The sequence below is a fragment of the Pyricularia pennisetigena genome, chromosome 1, assembly GCF_004337985.1.
Source record: "Pyricularia pennisetigena strain Br36 chromosome 1, whole genome shotgun sequence".
Lineage (NCBI taxonomy): Eukaryota > Fungi > Ascomycota > Sordariomycetes > Magnaporthales > Pyriculariaceae > Pyricularia > Pyricularia pennisetigena.
Window position 1 is genome coordinate 4,041,144 of NC_043740.1, and position 21,534 is coordinate 4,062,677.

At 52.2% G+C, this 21,534-nt stretch overlaps 6 protein-coding genes across 6 annotated transcripts; 2 read left to right on the forward strand and 4 right to left on the reverse strand.

The window, feature by feature from the left end:
• Nucleotides 1–2,107: 2,107 nt before the first annotated feature.
• PpBr36_07754 (uncharacterized protein) lies at nucleotides 2,108–3,862 on the forward strand (the record flags this gene model as incomplete). Its single annotated transcript, XM_029894889.1, has 1 exon — nucleotides 2,108–3,862. The coding sequence occupies one exon, from the start codon at nucleotides 2,108–2,110 to the stop codon at nucleotides 3,860–3,862; it is 1,755 nt and encodes a 584-aa protein (XP_029748182.1).
• Nucleotides 3,863–4,345: 483 nt separating this feature from the next.
• Nucleotides 4,346–5,749, reverse strand: PpBr36_07755 (uncharacterized protein; the record flags this gene model as incomplete). Its single annotated transcript, XM_029894890.1, has 2 exons — nucleotides 4,346–4,628; nucleotides 4,674–5,749. The coding sequence occupies 2 exons, from the start codon at nucleotides 5,747–5,749 to the stop codon at nucleotides 4,346–4,348; spliced, it is 1,359 nt and encodes a 452-aa protein (XP_029748181.1).
• A 639-nt stretch (nucleotides 5,750–6,388) lies between these two features.
• PpBr36_07756 (uncharacterized protein) lies at nucleotides 6,389–8,881 on the reverse strand (the record flags this gene model as incomplete). Its single annotated transcript, XM_029894891.1, has 1 exon — nucleotides 6,389–8,881. One exon carries the CDS (start codon nucleotides 8,879–8,881, stop codon nucleotides 6,389–6,391), a length of 2,493 nt encoding a protein of 830 aa, XP_029748180.1.
• Nucleotides 8,882–11,501: 2,620 nt separating this feature from the next.
• Nucleotides 11,502–13,298, reverse strand: PpBr36_07757 (uncharacterized protein; the record flags this gene model as incomplete). Its single annotated transcript, XM_029894892.1, has 3 exons — nucleotides 11,502–12,346; nucleotides 13,111–13,192; nucleotides 13,254–13,298. 3 exons carry the CDS (start codon nucleotides 13,296–13,298, stop codon nucleotides 11,502–11,504), a joined length of 972 nt encoding a protein of 323 aa, XP_029748179.1.
• Nucleotides 13,299–14,319: 1,021 nt separating this feature from the next.
• On the forward strand, nucleotides 14,320–15,174 carry PpBr36_07758 (uncharacterized protein; the record flags this gene model as incomplete). The annotated part of the gene is made up of 1 exon (XM_029894893.1): nucleotides 14,320–15,174. One exon carries the CDS (start codon nucleotides 14,320–14,322, stop codon nucleotides 15,172–15,174), a length of 855 nt encoding a protein of 284 aa, XP_029748178.1.
• A 370-nt stretch (nucleotides 15,175–15,544) lies between these two features.
• Nucleotides 15,545–20,917, reverse strand: PpBr36_07759 (uncharacterized protein; the record flags this gene model as incomplete). The annotated part of the gene is made up of 5 exons (XM_029894894.1): nucleotides 15,545–18,066; nucleotides 18,129–18,374; nucleotides 18,736–18,751; nucleotides 19,160–19,769; nucleotides 19,866–20,917. 5 exons carry the CDS (start codon nucleotides 20,915–20,917, stop codon nucleotides 15,545–15,547), a joined length of 4,446 nt encoding a protein of 1,481 aa, XP_029748177.1.
• Between the last annotated feature and the right edge of the window lie 617 nt (nucleotides 20,918–21,534).

Sequence of the window (21,534 nt, forward strand, 5' to 3'; positions counted from 1 at the left end):
ACCGCTCAACAAGGACGCCTGAGATTGGAGGTGAGAATTGATGGATCTAGAATGAACTTGAGGCGAGGCTGAACGAGTATCGTCTGAGTATAATAATATCCGTATAGCAATGCTCAAATGGTCAAAGTTGAATAATGTCTTTTTTTTTTTTTTTTTGTGATGATAACGCGTGGACAAGGTATTCATCTACAGAACTGACAAGTTAAACCCAGCCTGGATCCACCAACTGGATTGTTCTGTTGCATTGCAAGAGACGTGGTAACATTTCCGGATCCTATTGATTCTTGGTCATGTGTAGCCCCTAGAATCCGATTGGGTTGCGGATCCTAGGCTTAGTCCTGCATTTGGTCATACATAGGTGGGTTATCGTGGACAGCCACGACTACCTTACCTTACCTATCTAGTCTAGCTCCGGTTGTTAGCTCCCTCAACCCTGGAACAAAGTACATATATGTGTTTCGAGGGTTGAAACAAACAACCGTCAAGGCAAGACAACGGGCCGACCGCTCTACACAATAGAGCAGTTACAAGACTGTTTTTCTTTTTTTTTTCTTTTTCCGCCGGTTAAATGAATGCTCACGTCCACAATCCTGGGATCTGGTAACTTCTGGGCAGAGGAGAGCAAAATGAGGTGGTTGAAAAGGAAATAAAGTAAATGGGGAGAAAGCATCCAATTCCAAAACACGGCCGACAGATTGGATTTGGTACAGTACAGCACATCAATCAGTTGTTTTCTTGGGGCCCGCATGGTTGTGAATTGTGATTGACTTGGGGGTGCAGGATCGGCAGGGCAGGCCCACCCTATCCAAATGTCGATTGCCGATGCCGTCTTGGCAAACCCCGCCCTTTGGTGGAAGATTGAGCCGCACCTTGACTGCTGACTTGTAACCCTACTGCGAGGGTTCTTTCTTTTTGTGGCGAAAAAAAGATGATTTATTCGACCAAGTAAGGATTCATCATCTAGCAACTTGCCGTCATCAGAACTGAGAGAAAGGAGACGTAAGCACCAAAATCCCGAGCAAAGAAGAGGTTGGGACGAATCGAGTCAATATTGCACCACCGGAAAGGTGTAACTCGTCCGTGAAGGGAAGGAAGAAGAAGTTAACCCTCTGATTCGTTTACGTAGGCTTAGTTTCTTTTGCTCACCCGAGTCGTCGTGTCCTTTTTTCTCTATTCAGTCATCAGACATGCAAAATATCCCAAGACGGCAGTGGACAGGCCTCCCTTTCCTTGCTTCTTTCTCACCGTACGTAATACTGTCGCTTGAACGCTTTCAAGTTTTTACGTGGGGCGCGCCCAACTCTACCAGGTTGTCAGTCCACAAACTAAACCGACTGATGTATTTCTTGTTGTTTGCATTTGCCATGCCTCCCTTGGAAACCAGCCAAGATCCACTCCTCTTTGCCCCGGGGCCCTTGTTCAAATACCTAGCGCCTGAATATACTTCTGAAACAAAAATGCTCGCTCCTGTTTCCGGAAATACACATGGAAAGTGAAGGCTTCCCCACTTCGGTATTGTGCATTTTTGGCTCTTTGGTTCTTTGGTTCTGCTCTTGATTTGCTTTATTTAGATTTTGATTTCATGATGCTTTGCGTTGCTTTGCTTCATCTAGACAGTCTTGTCCCGCGTCCTTGTCTCTTACGAAGTTTGCAGAGCACGAAGGTTTTTTGATGAATTTTTTTTTTCTTTGAAAGGCAAAGTGAGCTGGCTCTTTAGTCAAGGTTTGTCTTGTTTTGTCACATCTACCAATTAGGTAGGTACCCTACATTACATACTACATGGTAAGGGCAGCTGATCTTCGGACCAGAGATCAGATACACATAGATACTGCCCCTTTCTTCTTCTTATTATTCTGGTTTTTTTTTTCTCTCTTTCCTTTTCTTTTTCCTCATAGTTTTCATATCTTAATCCTCACCTCTTGCCTTTGCTTCCCTGTTCATTTCCTACGATACCCCAACTGGATCTCTTGACCTTGGACTGAATTCTTTATCTGCTTTGAGGTATTGTATCAGAGACGGTCGACTGCTGGATTCTGCCGGGAGACAAGAGAACAAGAAAAAAAGAAAAAAAAGAAAAAAAGAAAAAAAAATACTACTCGGCACCGCCATGATCGGCTCCACAATCACCAAAATAAAAACAGATGCTTTATCACCTGTAGACGAGGAAAAGGCATTTCTGCTATCAGACGACAAATCATTATCCGACATTGAGAGCGACGCTGGAAGAGCGCAACTGGAATCCAAATTCCCTCCGTCGTCCAACGCAGCAACGTCATGGCTGACAGCGGCCGGGACGTTTGCTGGAAACAACTCATCGAGGCCGGTATCCTCCAAGACTGTCATGGCTCGAATCGCCCTTTTTCTGCTGCCCAGTTTCCTCCCCTCTCGGCTCTCAAGTCTGCCACCAAGAGATGCACGCCGGTCAAGTAGAGCAGAGCGGGTCGGCCCGACGGCATACCTCGACGGCATGCGGGGGGTCGCAGCTTTTGCCGTCTTCTTCTGTCACTACTTTTATACTTGTTTCCGCATCGCTGAGGGATATGGCTTTGGCGACAAAAACTACAACATCCTGAAGCTCCCTTTCATACGCCTCTGGTACCAGGGCCCTCCCATGGTTTGCGTCTTCTTCGTCATCTCTGGTTATGCCTTGTCACTGAAGCCCCTGAAGCTGGCACGAGCGGCAGCTGCGCCTCGGTCGTCGACTTCGAGTCCGTCACCAACCGAGGCTTTCTCGACGACCATGTCATCCTTCATCTTTCGGCGCTTCTTCCGACTCTTCCTACCCACAGCGATCTCTACCTTTTTGATCGTGATCCTGCTCCGCATTGGAGCATACGAATGGACGCGCGACTTTGCCCACAACAAGGAATTTATGCGCAACGTGCAGGAAATGCACCCCGGGCGCCTTGAAACAACCTCGGAGCAGCTCTGGGACTGGCTAAGAGCCATGTTTGAATTTATTCACGTCTGGGACTGGCAGCCATTTGGCGGCAGCACTGCCTACGACGTACACCTGTGGACGATACCAGTCGAATTTCGGTGCTCCATGGTTCTGTTTCTGACCATTGCCGGCGTCGCCCGCCTCCGTACCGCCGTACGCCTTGTGGTGCTGCTACTTCTGGCACTCTTCTGCTACCGATCGGACCGATGGGATATGCTTCTGTTTTACAGCGGCACCATACTCGCAGAGCTGGATCTGATTCGCAATGCGCACAGCGACCCGACAACCAACGCTGCCGTGGCGCTGTCCCCTGTGTCGCCCGAGCTGCCCTCAATGTCATCGAGCTCACCTGCCCTGCTCCGATCTCCGACGAGCAACAGCCCCGGTTTCGCGAACCATGGCCGGCCCCGCCCGCTCCGCAGGATGCTCTGGTCGGCACTCAGCATCCTCGCCCTGTATTTCATGAGCCAGCCTGACGTCGGCTCTGAAGACACGCCGGGTTGGGTGTTTCTGACGTCGTGCATCCCCGAATGGTGGTCGGACAAGTACCGCTACTGGCAGACGATCGGTTCTATCCTCTTCGTTGCAGCGGTTGGCCGCCTGCCGTTCTGGCAACGCGTCTTCAGCACCTCCCCTGCCCAGTACCTCGGTCGCATCAGCTACTCCGTCTACCTGATGCACGGCCCCGTGTTACACACTGTTGGTTACATGATCGAGGCACGGTCATGGGAGGCCGTCAGCGCTGCCAAGGAAGGCGGCGAGGCGAGGTACATTGCTGGTTTCGTATTAGGGAGCTTTTTCATCGTGCCCATTGTCGTCTGGGTGGCTGATGTTTTCTGCCGCGCGGTAGATGCCCCTGTGGTGAAGTTTTCCAAGTGGCTTGAGGGGGCGTGCTCTGTGAGCTCGGAATCAGGCAAATGAACTGGAGAAAAAGAAATATTTGTTTCTGGTTGGATAGTGGGGATTGTATGTAATTCTGCAATCTAGTGGTTGATATTGGGGAATAGCATATGGGAAGCAAATATAGAACAAAATATCAAGGCAGGCACGTTTTTCTTTTTTCCCTTATCGTCTTCACGTCCTCCGGACGACAAACCCGGCGCCATATTGGCACTTTGGCTTGATGTATGTCAATCCAGGAACAAAACTCCCAAGATGTTGCAGTGCGATGTCACGAAATGTAAGTGCTAACAAGAAATGGGAGTTTTTTTTTTGCTTTTTTTTTTGCTTTTTTTTTCTTTTTCTCTTTTTTTTTCTTTCTAGTGTATGACCAGGGGGAGGAGGGCTCAAGATGAAAAGTGACCACTACCTTTTTCGACCGCAAAATACCAACCAAAACCAACGAGCTTGCGGCCTTGCGGCAAAAAATAGCGTCGGCAGGCTACTGCTTATCGTCGTGACTCGCTACATTCTGTTCTCATCATCTTCGCCCTCGCTTTCCAACCCGCCGAGATATGCATTGAGCTCGCTTAGCTTCTCTTGGACCGACTTGGCCGACCTCGCGGATGCGATGGATGATTTGTGCCGGCGCAGCGGTGTCCTCGAGAACTGGCATGTGGGACTGGTGGGGCTTGCTGCCGCGACCGCGCCGCTGCTGCTCCCGCACTGCTTGCACCGCGCAGCAGCAGCCGCCTTCTTCTCCCTCTCTTCATCCAGCTTGCGCTGGCGGCCGTACTCTGCCATCTCGCTGTCGAAAATGAGGAGGTAGGCCCGGACCTTGCTCTAGAAGAACCGGGACTCGGAGACGGTTCGCCAGCGCTGCGGGTATGGCTGAGGCTGTGTCGAGGGAGGGGGAGGATGGTTCTCTGCCGGAACTTGGGTTGCTGTGGTTGTAATCGCCGTGGATTCGGAGGGCCGCTCGGGCTTGTGCTGTTGTCGCCATGTTTTGTCATCTGGGCTGTGGCCGGCTCTGCTCTGCGTCGGGGTTTCGAGACTACCCCTCTCATCCCCATGTTTTTCGTCCAAACGTCGTGGAACATTTGGAGCATGCCGGTTATCTCTGGAACCGCCGCTACCGTGGACATTAGCCTCTCGTCTGATCTGGAGTGTTGATGGCGTGTGCTGCTTCTCAATGTGCGTCTTTGTGCCGATGAACGACAGGGCGTCGGCCTTCTCGAGCTCCCCTATTAGATGAAAGGTACGTGATGTATTGCAGCTGATGTTGGTTTGATCATTGACGCCGGATGACTTGGTACATGGTCCTTTTGCATCATCGCAGAGAAGATCATCACCACCCGTGTAATCGTCGAGACACCTTCCCAGCGGTCGATTGTTCATGTAAGCTCTGTATTCGAGTATTTCGAGCGGCTTATACTCGGAAGTGGCAGAAGTATCCGTCTGCTGTTCCCCGCCATCACTACCAGAAGCGGCTGCTGAAACCAGCGGCGCTCTCGAGGGCGTGACGGTGGCGCAAGGGGAACCCGCCGCCGTTGTTGGAGTGGCTGGCTTGCAAGTGACGCTCGACTGAGAGGAAGACTTCCGCTCGGAAACAGGCGGCGCAGCTATGCTGGCAGTGTTGGCTGCAGCATACTCGGCCTTTTCCATCCAGCGCACAATCTCCTGCACGCTGGGTCCAGTATGCGACTGTTGTTGTTGTTGCTGCTGCTGCTGCTGACGCTGCTGTTGTGTCGCCGATGGAATCTCTGGAGACGGGGAAAAGAAGCAGGCAGTCTGAGGTTTGACACGGAGACGCCCGCTAGCCCTGCCAGGGTTGAAAACGGAGAAACCGCTTGGGAGGAGCTTGCGGTCCATGATACGAGAGCGTGGCCGCTCTTTCGATGCCGCTTCTAGACTTCTGACCTTGTCCATTTTTGTTCACGGATCTAGGATTGCCAGTGGTGATGACGGTGACTGCTTTCCCCTTTGATAGTTCCCCGGTACTGTTGTCGCAAAGCTGGGCTGGGCCTGAAATTTCTAGTCTAGCTTCAGGACGTTCGTTGTTTGGACCTGGAACATGGCTTTTTTTTATTCAAGGTGAAGTGGCTCTGAGGTTCAGGTGAGGAATATGTGACAGATGGACAAGGAGGCCAATAGGCAATATAAACAAGGCAAAATAATTTTGTGTAGGGCCGCATGCCACTTTTGGACATAACTTCGTCTGGCATTCAAAAAGGCATAGCAACTCATTAAAGGCTAACGACTCGAGGAATACACAGTTAGATATTGAAAATGGGAGAAAAAATGCAAATAATGATATCGTCAATTCATAAGCTGTCGTCACCTGAGGTTCCTATATGTACCTAACATAAAAAAGAAAACAAAAAGAAGGTCGCTCATCACTGACATTTTGTAAAACGTTATAGCCATAAACCCCAGACAAATAAGTTGATCAAACGAAAGACAAAAAGATTCTTGACCCAAAAAAATAAAACAAAGAAAAGAAAGTGAGTGTACATGTATACATTGTAGCAAAAAGCAAAAAGATCGGCAGCCAAGACCTTCAGGCCTTCACCTACTTATGATCAAGGGTACCAGTGCCGAGTTGCTATCCATGCTCTGATGGCTGTGCGCTATAGAAACAGAGCTCTTGGTCCCAAAGAACAACCCTTCCCGGAGTCGGAACCCCATAAGCCCAGAGGGAGGTGGGAGGTTGCCACTGGTGCCACCGCTCAGACGCGTCACATCCCCTGCGCACCGCACAGCCGGGGACGGAGACGACGACAGACCGCCACCTTTACAGAACTCGCGCGTGAGCTTGGACATGACAGCCGCCTTGGCCTTTCGCAACGCTGACGCGCGCGCATCGGCGTCCTCGGCCAGGCGCCGGTGCGCCTCCTCCTGTTCCAGATTGCGCTGCACCGGCGAGAGCCCGTCATGGTGGTCGTCAAAATAGTCTACGGCCCGCGCACCGTTCCACCCTGGTGTGTTGCTGCTTGAGGCCGCCGGTGGGGACTTGATGGTCGCAGACGGTGACGACCCTGGGGAGCACGGATCGTAGACCATCGGCTTGAGGAGAAGCATGGACGGCAGTGGCTCTCGAGACAGCATTGGCGCAGATATATTGAGGTTCCGTGGAGACAAGGCAGGCGAGGAGCGCAGGGACAGAGGGCTTTTTGGACACTCAACCTCATCCCCCTCAGCAAGGATAACCTCGGGCAGCATCATGGGCGGTGGCGTCTGCGGAGGTCGCAGGTGATCTTCACGCTTAAGTTTCCTTTGGATTCGTTTCTCGGAGGGTGACGGAGATCTATGACGGCGATTGCTGCGATCGCTGGCTTCGTAACGGTCCCTCTCACGTTTCTCCTTTTTCTTCTTGTCGGTATCTCGGTCGCGTGCCTTGTCGCTGTGATCCGCAGCGTCCCGATGCTTGCGTCTATGGTATCGCCGGCGCTGAGTCTCCGTCTCAGTATCATCATCCTCCCGCGTGCTTGGCTTGCGACGGCGGCGTATGCGCTTCTTTTGCAGCGTGGCACTGAAGGACAGGCTGGCTTCCTTGGCGGCCGCAATGTCTGAACCCAGCCCATCGTCTTCGTCGTAGTCTTCCTCATCCTCCTCCTGAATCGTGGGAGTGGAAGTGATGTTCCGGGCTGTGGCTAGTCCCTCGAACCCGGGCAGGTGATCCCTGTCGCCGTGAAGACCAAGGTAGCTTTCCAGACCCTCGACATCAAGGTCCAGCAGCTCCTTAGATGCTGCTGCCACAGCCGCCGACGGCGATGAGAGTTGGTGCTCATCACCGGGTAGTTTGCCATGCCGGGGCGGCGGCGTCGTAGGCATTCCAAAAACACTGCCGCTACCCCAGGGCTGAAGGTCCCCGCTGCCGAGCGAGTGGCATGACCAGGCACCACTGCCGCGCTGACTGGTCTGGTCCATGAGGGGCGCAAGAGCATCATCCCAGCTACCGCCGCCAATGAGCGCTACGTTTTCAAAGTCGAAATCGCGGACGGAGCTCTGGTGAGTTCGGACTAGGGTCGAGGTCTGGGCGGCACTCATGGTTGCGTTGCGGATCGTCAGCTGTTTAAGCCTGGGAAACTCGATGGGCTTGCGTCCGGGGCACGGCGGAAGCGGGCTCATGGGAGAGGTGACCTCATTGAACAGCTTCTTGGAGGCGCGCGGGGGAGCAAACAACGGGTCGCCAGATAATGCAATGGGGCATGGTCCTTTGCGGCCGAGCCACGTGAACGAGAACTTTGACAGGTTCGGGGCAAGATGACGGATGTAATCCTCGATCATCTTTAGGTGGTCGAGCCCAGGTGATGGACCGTAAAAGTCCCACGAGTCGACCTGCATGTAAAGCTTCCGGATCTGGCGCCACCTGCGACTGGCCGAAGGGAGGCAGCCAAATCCAGGTGCGTGTCTAAGGTATATGAAGGCGGAAGGGTGGACAGACGAAAGCGTGAGCTTGGTCAGTTTATCCAAGGGTGCACGCTCTATAGAGATGCGGAGGCTGATAAGTGCATAGTCCACAATATCGCGCCTGTAGCGCTCTCTGGCGTCCTGGCCAGGGCAGCGGATTGTCAAGTGACGCATGTTGGGCAGGTGCTTGAAGGCGTTGATAAAGGATGGCACATTGGTGGCAGAGTGAAACAGGGGAGGATACTGCTGAGTGAGCACGTCGCCGAGGCCCGAGTTGCCATACTTTGGCCTGCTCAGGGAAGAAGCCATATGGGTGTAGGGCGTATAGAGAAAGCTGATCTCGTGGCCCGTAACTGGGTGTACCAAAGGGGGCAGGAAGGTACCTTCAGAGTGGGCAAAAGTGAAAGTCAGGTGCTGGATGTGGTTTCCGATCCTTGACAAGGCCTGAATCCTTGAGGCCTTGGTGAAGGAGTTGGCCGTGAAAGTTAGGTGGGTTCGAAGGAAGAGGCGCTTGGTAACGAGGTTGCAGCAGGCCGAGTTGGCGAGTCTGAGAGAGCATACGTCTTGCTTGGATAGAAGCTCGTAGATGCCTTCGAGGATGCGCTCCTGCTGCCAAAGGCAGTAGAATTTTTGTGGTCCTTGTGCCATGGTGACTGCAACATGTCGTTGTGATGTGTAGCTCTTGGGGTTTGTGGGAGGTTGCGAGGCTGCTGCTGTTGTTGTTGTCTTTGCCGTTGCCGTTGCTGACTATGAAGCCGATATATGTCTTTTTGGTGAATCCTAGGCTAGATACTCTAAACTAGTTGTAGACGTGGTTGGGGAAGGCTGCTTTGAATGATATACCAAAAGAGGCATGAGAAGCACCAGGCTGAAGGTCACAAAAGAAATACAGACATCAACATTTAAATAATACTGTAACAGTTGGGACAAGGCCAGGTCGACGAGGCCATGAGAAGCGGTGAGAAAGAGCCCAAAGAGACAAGGTTGTGTCAAGAGAAGTGGATGAGGCTAAGGCATATGTGACTCTTTAATTGACAAGGGCGCCAAAACTCGATACTTGATTGAAGGATATAGTCGGTTGCCAACTGTACAATGTGGATATAAATAGGTAAAGATGAGTTTCGAGTATCAAGGAAACACTCGACGAAACAAAAAGGAGAAGACGACAGCAGCCACTCAGTTATATCGAACCGTTGGACCAGAGCAGGTAGTTAGTGATCCGCGTGACTAGAGCCGGCTAATACCGTTTTCTTTTACCTTTTTTTTCTTCTCTCTTCTCCTTGTCATGGTCCGTCCCATACATCCTCCATGGCCCTGCAAAGACCTAGGTCGTAAGGTCTCCCAACTCCCGGCAACCCATTGTCCTGCTGGTGCGGTTTCTTCGGCTCCTCTCCGTGTTGTCTCTCCAGAACTGCATGTGCGGGGATTGAGTGGTGGTGGATGAGTGACTCACAAATCCACAAAACCCGCCTGCCCTTGCACATTCTGCATGCTGTGGTTAGTTCTGCAAGCTAACGCGGGGGAAACAGCCACCGGTTTACTTTTATTTTCTTGGAACCACCAGCAAAGTCGCGAGCGCGCCGACCGTGTCAAAGGCTCATGACTGGTCAGCCACCGCTGCAAGGCTAACTGGGGGTTGCCATATTCTGTCGGGATATCTGCGGGTTTGGCCTCTTTGACTGGCCAGAGATGTTTTGGACATGGTCTGAATGCTGCAAGCCAGGGTGGCTGGTGGAAATCTTTCGTTCTACAGCTGGTGGCACAGCCCCGCGCTCGTGCAGATGCGGGGTCGCAAGCGCATCTTGGCGTGCATCTGCAGTGTTGATTGGTTAGTGGCCTCCGAGCCAAACGCCAAACTGACACGCTCCAATGGTAGGGGCGGTCTTTGGCGCGTTTCCTCTCCAGTCAGTTGTTTACTGGTCTGCGAAACAAGCGCCATGCTCCTCGAGCTCGCTCGGGTACCATGTGTGACCAGCATGGCATGCGCGAGCATCGAAGAACGCCCATTCAGTGGGGATCTAGAAGTCCTGGCCTCGAGATCGGGCCGCTTCTTCGCTGGCCATCGGGTATCGTTCAGACATGAATGCCAGCAACGTGGCATCCTTTGCAAGCCCAACAGATCTTGACATCTGGCTATCGATATCCAGATTGCGTATTCCTAATATCATGTATTGTTAACTATCGAGGTAAGGTCCGTTCCCTACTGTTTGTTAAAGTCGTCAAAAGTATCAATAGTGTGTGTTTGAGACAGTGGAGAAAGCAAAAGACGAGCCTGGTACCGACAAGACGAAAATAAACGCGACAACAACGCGTCCAAAAAANNAAAAAAAAAAGAGATCGAATCAGACAACATCAAGTCGCGAGGGGCAACCCTGAACTAGAAGACGCGGATAAAGACAGCCCTTTAAATGGACCGATTTCGAACCAGCCCTCGGCAGCAGGTGCCCCTTGCAAACACCTCATAATAGGAAGTCGCGGCATATATCCTATTGGTCCGCGTTTGGTCGGAGACAAGAACCACACCGACACTCGACAGCCTGTCGTTTCGATGCAGAAAGTTGGCGCATGCATATACTACCCGTCGTTAATAGGCGCCGTTTCAGATTGTTGGATTCATTCTATTCTTGACTTATTTTGTACATACAGACTTAGAGTTCCAATCCAAACAAGTTAAATCGTGGTTATCTTACCGAGACAATATCTCGGACACACGCCGTTACCGGCTCTTCATCTTGTCTTCTACGCATACGAACTTCCCAGTGCGCAAACCATGCATGAATATCACCAACGCCTTCTTTTCGACACCTGAGGGATAGAACGACCATTGAATGTCCATTACCGGAATATTTTACAAGCTAAGCCTTTCAAAATAAACAACAGTGTTTTGATTCTATGGTGTCTTCTAACTCGTGCAAGAGCTGGTTTAGATCAAATAGGCTTGTTACGATGAAGACCAGGTCAGGAAAGTCGATTCCTCGCAGATTAGGAACCAGGTAACTGCAACCCAAGGAGGCCGAAATAAGGATTGGGGTTGTAGGAATCCGAAAATTTGGTATTATAAAGATGAATTGATCGCTAGGAACATCGCGCGATACTGAATGGCAGTAAATCATGGAATCTGAATCCGAACCCAGTAGGCGAAGCCATGAGGGCCATATAGTTTGCCACGCGTAATAACAAGACAAAAGCAACCGTCACAGTAGCATGTTGACAAGAGTGAGTTTTGTCATTGTTTGAATAGTCGATCAAAGCTAGACATACTACCATACTACTTCTTCCCCAATAGCATCTCCCGCAGTATCCGAATCTCCTCGTCCCGCTTCGCAAGCTGCAACTTGAGGTCATCCCGCTCCTTGGAAATCTCGGCGACGCAATCTTCAAGCTCCGAGATGCGATCAACCTTCTTCTGACGATACTTGGCAGCCGCAGCGTTGTTGCGACGCCGCTTGTCGGCCAAAATTTCGTCTTCATTTCCTTCAGGAGTGGCCTGCGCATCGCGCGTCCGTTTCCGGCCAGAGACCGAGGTCTTTACAGAGAAGACGGACATGGCGGGCGCCATCTTGTCCTTGGTAACTTTCTTGCTGTCCGTACCGCCGGGAGGCTTGTTCTCACGAACATGGTGGGACTTTGTGGGAACTGGAGTGTCACCAAACTCGCTGCTGGCAAACTCCTTCGGACTAAGAGAGGAGACGCTAGAAGCAAGCGACGGCGTGTCCAGAGTCAAGAAGGAGTCGACAGGGCTGACAGAAGATGAGGGTTGAATGGTAGGGAAGAGTGGATTTTCAGAAGCAATAGACGGGTCCAGGACGAGCGTCGGGTCCCAAAATGAAGGATCCAGAATGGCAGTGTCAACAGCCGCAGTGAGTGAAGACTGCTGCAGTTGGTTGTGATTGTCGGCGTCTTGGTTGAACTGGTGGAAATCAAAAGAGGTAGCAGGGTCGAGTGAGAGCGACTGGGCAACAATGTCGTCCAAAGTCAGGCCGCCAACTCCCGCCGAGTGGTAGTGCGCGTCGTGGATCAGGCTAGTGAGACCGGAAGCGTCTTCTGCTGATGTCGGAACTGATGAGGAACACTGCCAGGAGGTCGGGGATGGCGGCTGCAGGATCGCCTGGTCTAATAGATCATTGTAATGTTTTGGGTGGCTTAGGCTTGGCGTATGCCAATTAGTTGTTGAGGGTGAATCGAGACATGGCCAACTGTTACTATCGACGATGTGCTCGTGTGCAGGCACGAAGTGGGCGGGGTGGCCTCAAGTAGATTTGAGGCCCAAAGTTTGGGTCTAAGGGGGGGAGCGTGAAGGCGGGCGTACAAAGGCCCTGGAGAACTGTCGCGATGTTCGTCGTCTATCGTTACAAGCTGACCGGCTCGATGGTGGATAGGATCAAGAATGAACCAGAATGGCGGGGTGGCGACTCATTTAATACCTCAGGACGCCGCTGGCAAGATTCAGAATTGGGTCCACTCGAGGAAGAATATCTATCCAATCAAAAGAAGCGGAATGCATGGGGAGGCTGCGAGTAAGATTTAAGCCGGGGCTAAGTTTGGACGCTTATTAGGGGGATACCTTGGGATGCAACCTTTTTGGAAGGTTATCTCCGCCAGTTTTTCGTACCTCGATAACGGGCGCGCTTTCACCGACGAATGGCTAACTATGATTCACAATGAATGATTTCCATATTTGGTTAGTGAGTTCTCATAAAGCTGGCATCATCGTCGCATCGCAACGAATAGGCAATGAAACGAAACCCACACAACCAGGCTAGTTAAACATACAAAGGTTGCAGAGCACTTTGTATGATTACAGTCGGTAGAATCAAAGGCACCAATAACATGATGGATGCATGGAGTTTGCCCAGAATTGGCGATAATGGGCTTACGGAATATTTCGCCTTGGAAGAATAAGGTTGCTGGCAGCCCGGCTGACTGCGCACCATTCGTTGCTGTCAAGGTCTCCTTGAGCTGAACATGGGAGCAGTCAGCAAAAGCGACGAGTGGATTCCTCCCGACAGGGGGAACGGACATTTGTTGGCACACGCTGGTGCTCCGCCACCGTTAACCTATTCATTGCCGAGACTCGACAATTTAACGTCGGCAACAACCTCTGTCTGGGGAAACCGAAGTTCACATTGGTCAAGATGTTGTGTCACTAGAAAATAACAATCTGGGAGCAGTCCGCCTTGGAAATTTGGCTTCATTTCTCATACCGGTACATTTATAAGATTGAAATAAGATCGAAAGAGCATTATAACGTACAAATAAATCATGACAATGGATACTAAGACAGAGATGACTACAGTGATTGATTGATTACTGGGCAACCCACTCAAAAATCATCCCCTACCCTTGCTCTTACTGGCTCTGCTTAGGCGGCCCAGTCACTTCGGTCGCGTCAGCAAGCTCTGTCTCCTTCTCGCCAGAACTGTTGGCCACAACCTCCCTGGCAAGCGGCTTAGCCACCGGTAAATCTTCTTTTGGATCGTTGCCAAGACGCCCATGCCTTTTCTGGCCCCGTTACAGTACTTGGTGCTCCTTCGACGCAGTAAGGACAGGGTTCGAATACACTAAATGCCGGCACCCAGGACTGTCGTCGGCCTCAGCGTCAGGTTGCAGGCTCCAAGGAAGCACCGCGGTTTGCAGTTCCAGAGGCCGCAGCATGTTTGCTGCTGAGGCAGTGAGGGTTGTGCAAAGAACGGAGCGAGTGCTCTCTGTATCGTTGCTTTCGGAAACCATCATCATCATCATCATCACCACCACATCATCTCTTATCTTGACATCTTCACCACATCTCTGTCATTGGGCTGAATTAGTTTGATACTTCTCCTTGTCTCTTCCACACTAGAGCCTATCTTGACATATTGTTTGTCTAGTGGTCCTCGGAGACAATACAACGATCGACCCTACCCACGCAGCCTGACTTTAACTGACATTTGAGCCAATAGCTATTCTCGCTGATATCCAACTAAAGAAAGAAAAAAACTCCCACGACCTTGATAGTTCACCCAAGTTACTCACTCGTAGCTACAGGAAGACTGACAAAACAAGCTCCGTTACTATATTTTCTTATTACTCACACAAACAGTTTCAAAATGAAGTGCACAACAGCCGCCGCCCTGGTCTGTCTGGCCACCTCCGCCGCAGCCGCACCGACGCCTAAGCCGTTCATCCCCCCTAGCGACTTGTTCAAAGGTTTTAATGAGCTTAATGGAGAATCGGTCTACAATGGCTTGTTCAGCAAGGACGGGCCCAGCAAGGATGCGTCCAAGAAGTTTGACCACAAGAAGACCATGCTGAAGCCCTACAAGTACGAAGACGCCCTCAAGTGGGACGGCTCTGGGTCTGAACCCTACGACTGGGGCTTCAACTGGAACCGCCGTCCCTTCAGGAATGACCATCCGGGCGAGAGCGAGGAGGACCGGAAGAAGAAGGAGGAGGACCGCAAGAAGAAGGAGGAGGAGGACCGGAAGAAGAAGGACGATGAGCGCAAGAAGGAGGAGGAGGAGCGTAAGAAGAAGGACGATGAGCGCAAGAATAAGGAGGAAGAGGACAAGAAGAACAACGACAACAAGGGCGATTGGAAGATCAAAAACTTCAACCGCAAATGCTCCAACGGTGGCGACGGCAAAGACGAATCAAAGGACAAGGACTGCACCATCTCGTTTGAGATTGAACAGCCCGGCAAGTCCTCGAGCAAGTGCGAGTACAAGATTGACAACTTGCGCGCGTCCATCTCGAACCACAAGTGCAACGACAACGGCAACGAGTACAACATCGGTGCCCAGTGGAGCGACTTCTTCGGCGCCGACAAGGGCTTCACCACCCTCTCGGTCGTCGACCAGAAGAACAAGCGCATTGTCTGGCCCGCTTACTCTGACACGGAGCTCAAGAACGGCCAGAACTTCAGTCCTGACAAGACTTACAAGTCTCAAGAGGTTCCCAAGTGAGCGTTCTGGTAGTTATATTCTTTCTTTTTCGTATTCTGATTTTTGTCTCTTTCATTTTCCCCTTTATTTTATGACCAAGGTTTCCTTTGTAAATTTTCTTGCGATTGATTTTTTTTTTTTTCTTTGCTATCGGACATATTCATTTTTATTGGGTTTCATGTATGGGAATCAGCTTTACGGCGTTACGGCGAAATAGGCGGCTCTATCAGCATTGAGAGCAGTCTAGCTTGCGAAATATAGTCTCTTCATCTGTTCATCCTGTCTAGCTAGAGGATTGCATTCGTGAAAAGCCTGCACGGTTGATTCCAGGGATCGAACGAGTTGAATTATTCCTAACCAAACAGTCCGTTTACCGTCCAAAAGATTCATATCAGAAACTAAAGTCAAAGTCGCCTTTCAAACTCCAGGGCCCCTTTACACGCACCACACCGATCTCATCGTCATAGACCATTCCCGGCAATCCGGCCTCCTTCTCCTGCCCAAGCACCAAGACCTCCTCCACAACCAACTCGGTATCAAAGCCCCAGTTACCCGACGCAGCAAACCGCTTTCCATCCCACGAGAAGTCGACCACGGTGACTTGATCCTCGGGGTTGACACTCTCCCCATCGTCCAGATACAGACTCCCGGTCGCGGTGCCATCCAGCCCCGGCGCAACAACGATGACGAAGTTCTCCTTGCGCAATTGGGCCGTCGTATTGGCCGTGCCGTGCTCCCGAAGAGGCAGAACCTTGCCGCCACGGATGTGCACGGGAATCTCATCCCAGCCAACATGCTCCTTTGCAACCATCTTGCCCCGTCCACGTTCCTTCTTGAGCGTCCAAAAGTCGTAAAAGATGTCATTGGGAAGGTAAAAGTCCAGTCTTGTTGCTCCTTCTTCCACGACGGGCGAGATTAGGACCTCAGCATCAGACCCGAGGAACCACTGCGTCTCGACAGCAACCGCCTCACTGTCATCAGGGTAGACATAAAACACAGGTCTGACCACTGGCTCCCCTGAGGCGGTCTGTGTCCTCACGCCCGTGTACAGGAGGTCAAGCAGCCGATAACGGGTGCGGATCGCCTTCCTAGCGGTGGCGGCCACACTCTCCCAGAGGTAGAATTCCTGGTGCTGAGAGCCAAGGTCGGCATGGTTCCTGAAGAAAGGCTGGAAGGCGGCAGCGAGGGTCCATCGCTGACACATACGCTCCTCGGCATCGCCGTTGAAGCCGCACACGTCTGACCCAACGACTGGCATGTTTTGTAGCGCAGCCGCAGCCAGCATGTGCATAATTGAGAGGCGGAGGTCTCGCCACGTGGACGTATTATCACCGAACCAGTGGGCAACCTGGTGTCCAGCCCCTGCGAAAGCGGATCGTGTAAGAACAAAGGGGCGGCGCGTCGGGTTGCGAGTAGCCAGGGCTTTGCGGGTTGTAAGTGCCATGGTCCCGCCGTAAAAGTTGTGTGTATCGTACTGAAATGAGCCGTCATGGTTGCTGATGTTGGTCCACAGTGTGCCGGCTGATAGATCGCCACGCCGGTTTTGGATCTTGTACTTGGGATATAGCAGATCGCGGTCCGGAAGGCCTTTCACTTCCGCTATCACTTTGTCACGGCGGCGAAGTTCTGGGATCGAGCCATCCGTGTGCATGTTGTTGACACGGTTTATGAATTCCATCTTGATGCCACGGCTGCTTTCATTGTAATCCGGCTGAAATTCGGCCGGGAAGCCAGGGATGGGTCGTCCGGTGTTAGGCCGTGGCGGAAATGGTGGGTCTGGCGGGTTGTCCCCCTTGTCCTCCTCCGGGTTGCAGTCGACGTTCCCGCAGAAGTTTGACGCTTCGTTCATATCGTTCCACAGCCCATCCACATCAATGCCCGTCTCTGGGTCGAACCAGCGCAAGATCTCGTCGGTCCACCAGGCTTGCGTGTTCGGCGCAGTCCAGTCCGGCCAGACCACGACTCCGGGCCACTGTATTCCCAGGTAATGGCTTCCGTCGTCAGCCTTGAGAAAGACATCCTGAGCCGTGCCACGCGTATAGGGTGCATAGTCGGCCTCGCGCGACACGGCCGAGTCCAGCATTGTGACAAACTTTTGTCCGCGGCCGTGCAGCGTGTCGATAAGTTGGCGCATTCTGTCCATGGGGAAGCGGGCCTCGTCAAGGGTAAAGTCCTTGCGGCCGTCCATGGAGTCGATATCAGACCACAAAACGTCAAGCGGGATCTCGGCGGTGGATGAGTTGGCAACGACCTCGGCCAGCATGTAGACATCCCAATAGCCGTATTTACACTGGTGAATACCGAGCGCCCAGTAAGGCGGCATATCGGCGAGTCCGATGGTCTCGGCATACTGCCTGCTCGCCTCAGCTGGGCCTGGGCCGGCCAGGAAGTACAGGTCCAGGACGCCACCCAAGAGATTATACTCGAGGTACTGGCCGTCGGCCTCGGTGCGGTGTATTTTGACATCCATGCCGCCCGCATTGCGCAGGTAGACAGCGTGGGTGCCGGAACCGGGCCTATGGTCAAAATAAGTTGGGTGACCGCTGTACAGGTTTGCTTGGGACGGGTTGAAGGCCATGTCGGCGTTCCAGAGCGTGCGGTGATAGTTCCGGGTCGGTAGGCGGAAGCTGTCGGCATGCTCCCCTAGGCCGTAAATATTCGGGTCAGGAGGAAGTTCGGTGCGGAGGCGAATATATTGGTCCTCGAAGATGAGATGCTCGCGGGAGGTGTTGAAAAGAACCTCGCCATTACTGCTGCGGGTAACTGCGAAGGAAAATGGGGACTCTATGAGGTGGAAGGTGACTTCAGATTGAGATAATGAGGTCTTTTGATGCTGGGGACTAGGGATGATTGACTCTGGTATCTGGTAGGCTTGCTGCTTTGCGTCGTATATCTTGACATGCAGTCTCTTATCTGCAATTTTGAGGTCAGTTTATACTGGATCACGCGCACGCAGGATTCTGCCAGCAACCAACCTGTCTGATACTCAACAAGCAACTTCAGCTCGACCAAGTCCCTGCCGTAGACGTTGCATGCCTCCCCAGCGAGCTTCAGATCCGCGATGAGGGACGAAGACGTCTCCTCCACATTGGAAGCCACATATCCAGGACACCCGGAAAGAGCATCGGCCGGATCGGAAAAGCTGAAGATCTTATCTTGACACCATTGGGCAACCAAAGTGCGTAGATGGGCATCGAAGAACATCCAGATGGTAGCGGTTCCTAGAAAAAGGCCCAAGAGACAAGTTGTGAGGCCTTTTTTCCTTGCCGGTTTTGATTTGACTGGAGACTGCTGTTCTAGCAAGGCATTTCGCTGCTGCCGCTTTTCCTGGAGTTTGACATTTGGAGTTGCCATTGATGATGCTGTTCAAGGCTTTCTGGCCTGCCTATTACTGGGGACGTGTGGCATAGATTTAAGACCGGTTTGTTTCGCCAATGTAATGCAAGATGGGTTGATAACCTATTTATGCAGGATCTGTAGTACGCTGTGCAGTGTGGTTGGCGAGGTTGAGAGAATGAGCAGTTTTAGACATGGAGCTCAGGTACCAAAGAATGAAAAGCAAAGCGCCAAAAACGGCAGTACCTACCCAGGGTATGTACTGTATGTACGTAACAGTAAATGGAAGATATAGCTCTCTGCGCTTGGACCCCACACAGTACCCAAGTATGTTAGCTGTCCTGCTGGTGAAGGGCACATTTGACAGCGCTTGACTGGTACATTTCGACCACCGCTAGTACGGATTGGTCGAGGTACTACTGTACATACTCCCTCCGCACCAGGATGCTTAAGTCACTTTCGTGCGGGGAAACTCGATGAATCCACCCAAAGTCTCCGATTTTGAAACTTTATCCCACTTTGAAACTTAATCCCACTTTGTTCATCCGATAATTTTCTCCTTTGGTTGTTCCACAATGTACAGTACCTTCCAAGACACACTATGCATCTACGGCTTGTGATCATAAGGTGCCCCCCTCAAACACGCATCATCCATCTCTCTCGTGCTCACATTTGCTATTACTCGCCCCAAATCCTGACTCCCAAACCTCAACATCATGGCACCCTCCTCATCCCACACCCGCCTTGTCTGTGGCCACCACCCCAACCGTCTTAGGCCTCCCCGTGGATCCTCTGCAAAAGCAAGTAGGTGATCCTGGAGGACCTCGCTGACCCTCCTCTGCTCCTCCACACTACCCGGCCGAGTCCTGTCTTGATCAAATTTCCGTCCGTACGTACCCATGGCAAAGGCAACATCGATTCCGTGAAATGCCCCCATCCAGGGGAGCACGGCGAGGTTGCTGTAGTTGCCCGCAAACTGATAGCGGTACGTTTCGAGACCCGCTGTTACTCGCGCGTCGGTCGCGTTGCTTGCCAGGCAGACGAACTCTACCGTCAGTCGGTCCACTTCCGTCTGGTTCGGGCCGGCTGCTACGTCGCCGCGCGGATATCTAATTAGTGACGATTGTTCGTTCGCCGTGAGCGAGATTATGGCGGGGACCTTGGATACGAGGCCCTGTTCTGTGCGCTTTGTGTAGTTGTCAAAGACGGTCACGTTGTCTGGCCGCAGGCGGAAGAGAATCGACGGCTCAGTGCGATTGTCCTGATAGCGGCCGATGAAGCTGTGTGTGGTTCATCCATCCTCGGCGTCAGCTGGAACGAGTACAAGAAAGCGGGAGTATACATGCTAGAACTAGAACAAGACGAGAGATACTCACTTGGTAATCAAAGTAGCAGGAACCTGTCTCATACAATCAAGCTCCGCCTCGGGCTCTCCTGGAAAATCACAACCCAATCCTTTCGCTACAAATGTAAAGTTGCTTCCATTCATATCCTCAGGCGCCCCGTTTGCAACGGCCGCGCCGCTCTGCAGAAACAGCGCCGATGCCAGCACGTCATCGTGGTATGCGTAGTTGAGCGAGTCAACCAAGACTCCGCCCGCGCTCTGGCCCCAGAGGAGGATTCTATCCCTATCTCCACCGAATGCGCCGATGTTGGCATATACCCACTCAAGACCCATGCGAACATCCAGGAGGCCTAGGTTCTTACTGCCACCAGTTGCATATGGTGGTGGTGACGCCGCAAATGATGGAGCAGGTTCCAGACCGGCTGCGTTGGGGAAGCCAAAGATGTTGAGCCGGTAAGGGATGACGACTCCGACATGGGCCTGCGAGCGTGACACCCACTGCGCCGGGTTTTGGTATGGAACGTCGACGCCACCGACCTGGAAGCTGCCGCCTGGAACAAAAACCACCACCGGCAGTCCTCTTCTTCCCTCCCTCGCCGTCCCGTAGTCCCCAGTAATGTTCATCGGGGCCCAGATGGCAAGGTGCAAACAGTCCTCCGAGCTGCTCTGCGCGCTGGCGCCTGCCGTATGGCTCTGCCCGGCGCCGAGCCGAATGTTGAAGTCAGTGATGTTGGAGTTCCACACCGTAGGGTTCCGCGACTCAAACTGCGGGCATGGCGGCGGAAAGCGCCAGCTGTAGCTATGGCGGGTGCGTGATGCTGGGGGCGGAGACGGGGGCAGCCAGCGCCGCTCACCGAGGGGTGGCAGGGCATAAGGGATGGAGCGAAACTCGCGCACGTTGTCATATGTTGGGTTTTGAAGGCCGGTAAAACTTCCAGTAATTGTGCGGACGGTAAGGCGCGGATCCATACTGTTGCTATACAAGGGAGTTTGCAGTTCTGCCTGCGCAATGGTGGTGTTCCCGAGGAGGAGAAGGAAAATGACATATGGGCATGCAAGCCTCATGGTGATGGGGCCTGGCATGGCGGTTGCGCCGAGGTAGATGCAGGTCTTGAACAAAAATCAACAAGACAAGTATGAAAAAAATCCGATCTGAATGATTCTATATAGAAAGAAAACGACGATGGCACGATGGTTTGTAAACGATCAGAACTGATAACATACATTAAGCTGAGCTGATCCGAGCAAAAGCTGTATATCTAAATAATGGGACACGGAATGAAGCGTTAGTCTCAGTAGCAGCAATCGATCTTTTCACAATCGGTGGGCACATCTACCGAGATGACACGCCGGAGATGTCGTCGGACCACCGTGTGTCACCGAACCTACGGCTGACCACCTCTGTTGAAAGCGGGGACTGATAGAAAAGCAGAAGCATAGATGGCTGCAAGTTGTACAACAGATACCAGTACATATGCCGCATTGAAGCTTCCAAAAACGGGCTGTTCAGAACCATGGTTGACTCCTGCAATATCTGCCGTGTATGCATGGTGTGCAGCTGCCAGACCTATCATTTGACATCCTTCTTGCTGGACAATGAGACAATCGCATGTCGTCATCCCGGCACCCTGGCAATCCTTAAAGATGGCTCAGTATTAAAAGACTAAAAGCTTGCGATCTTCGCAAGATGACGTTCCTGC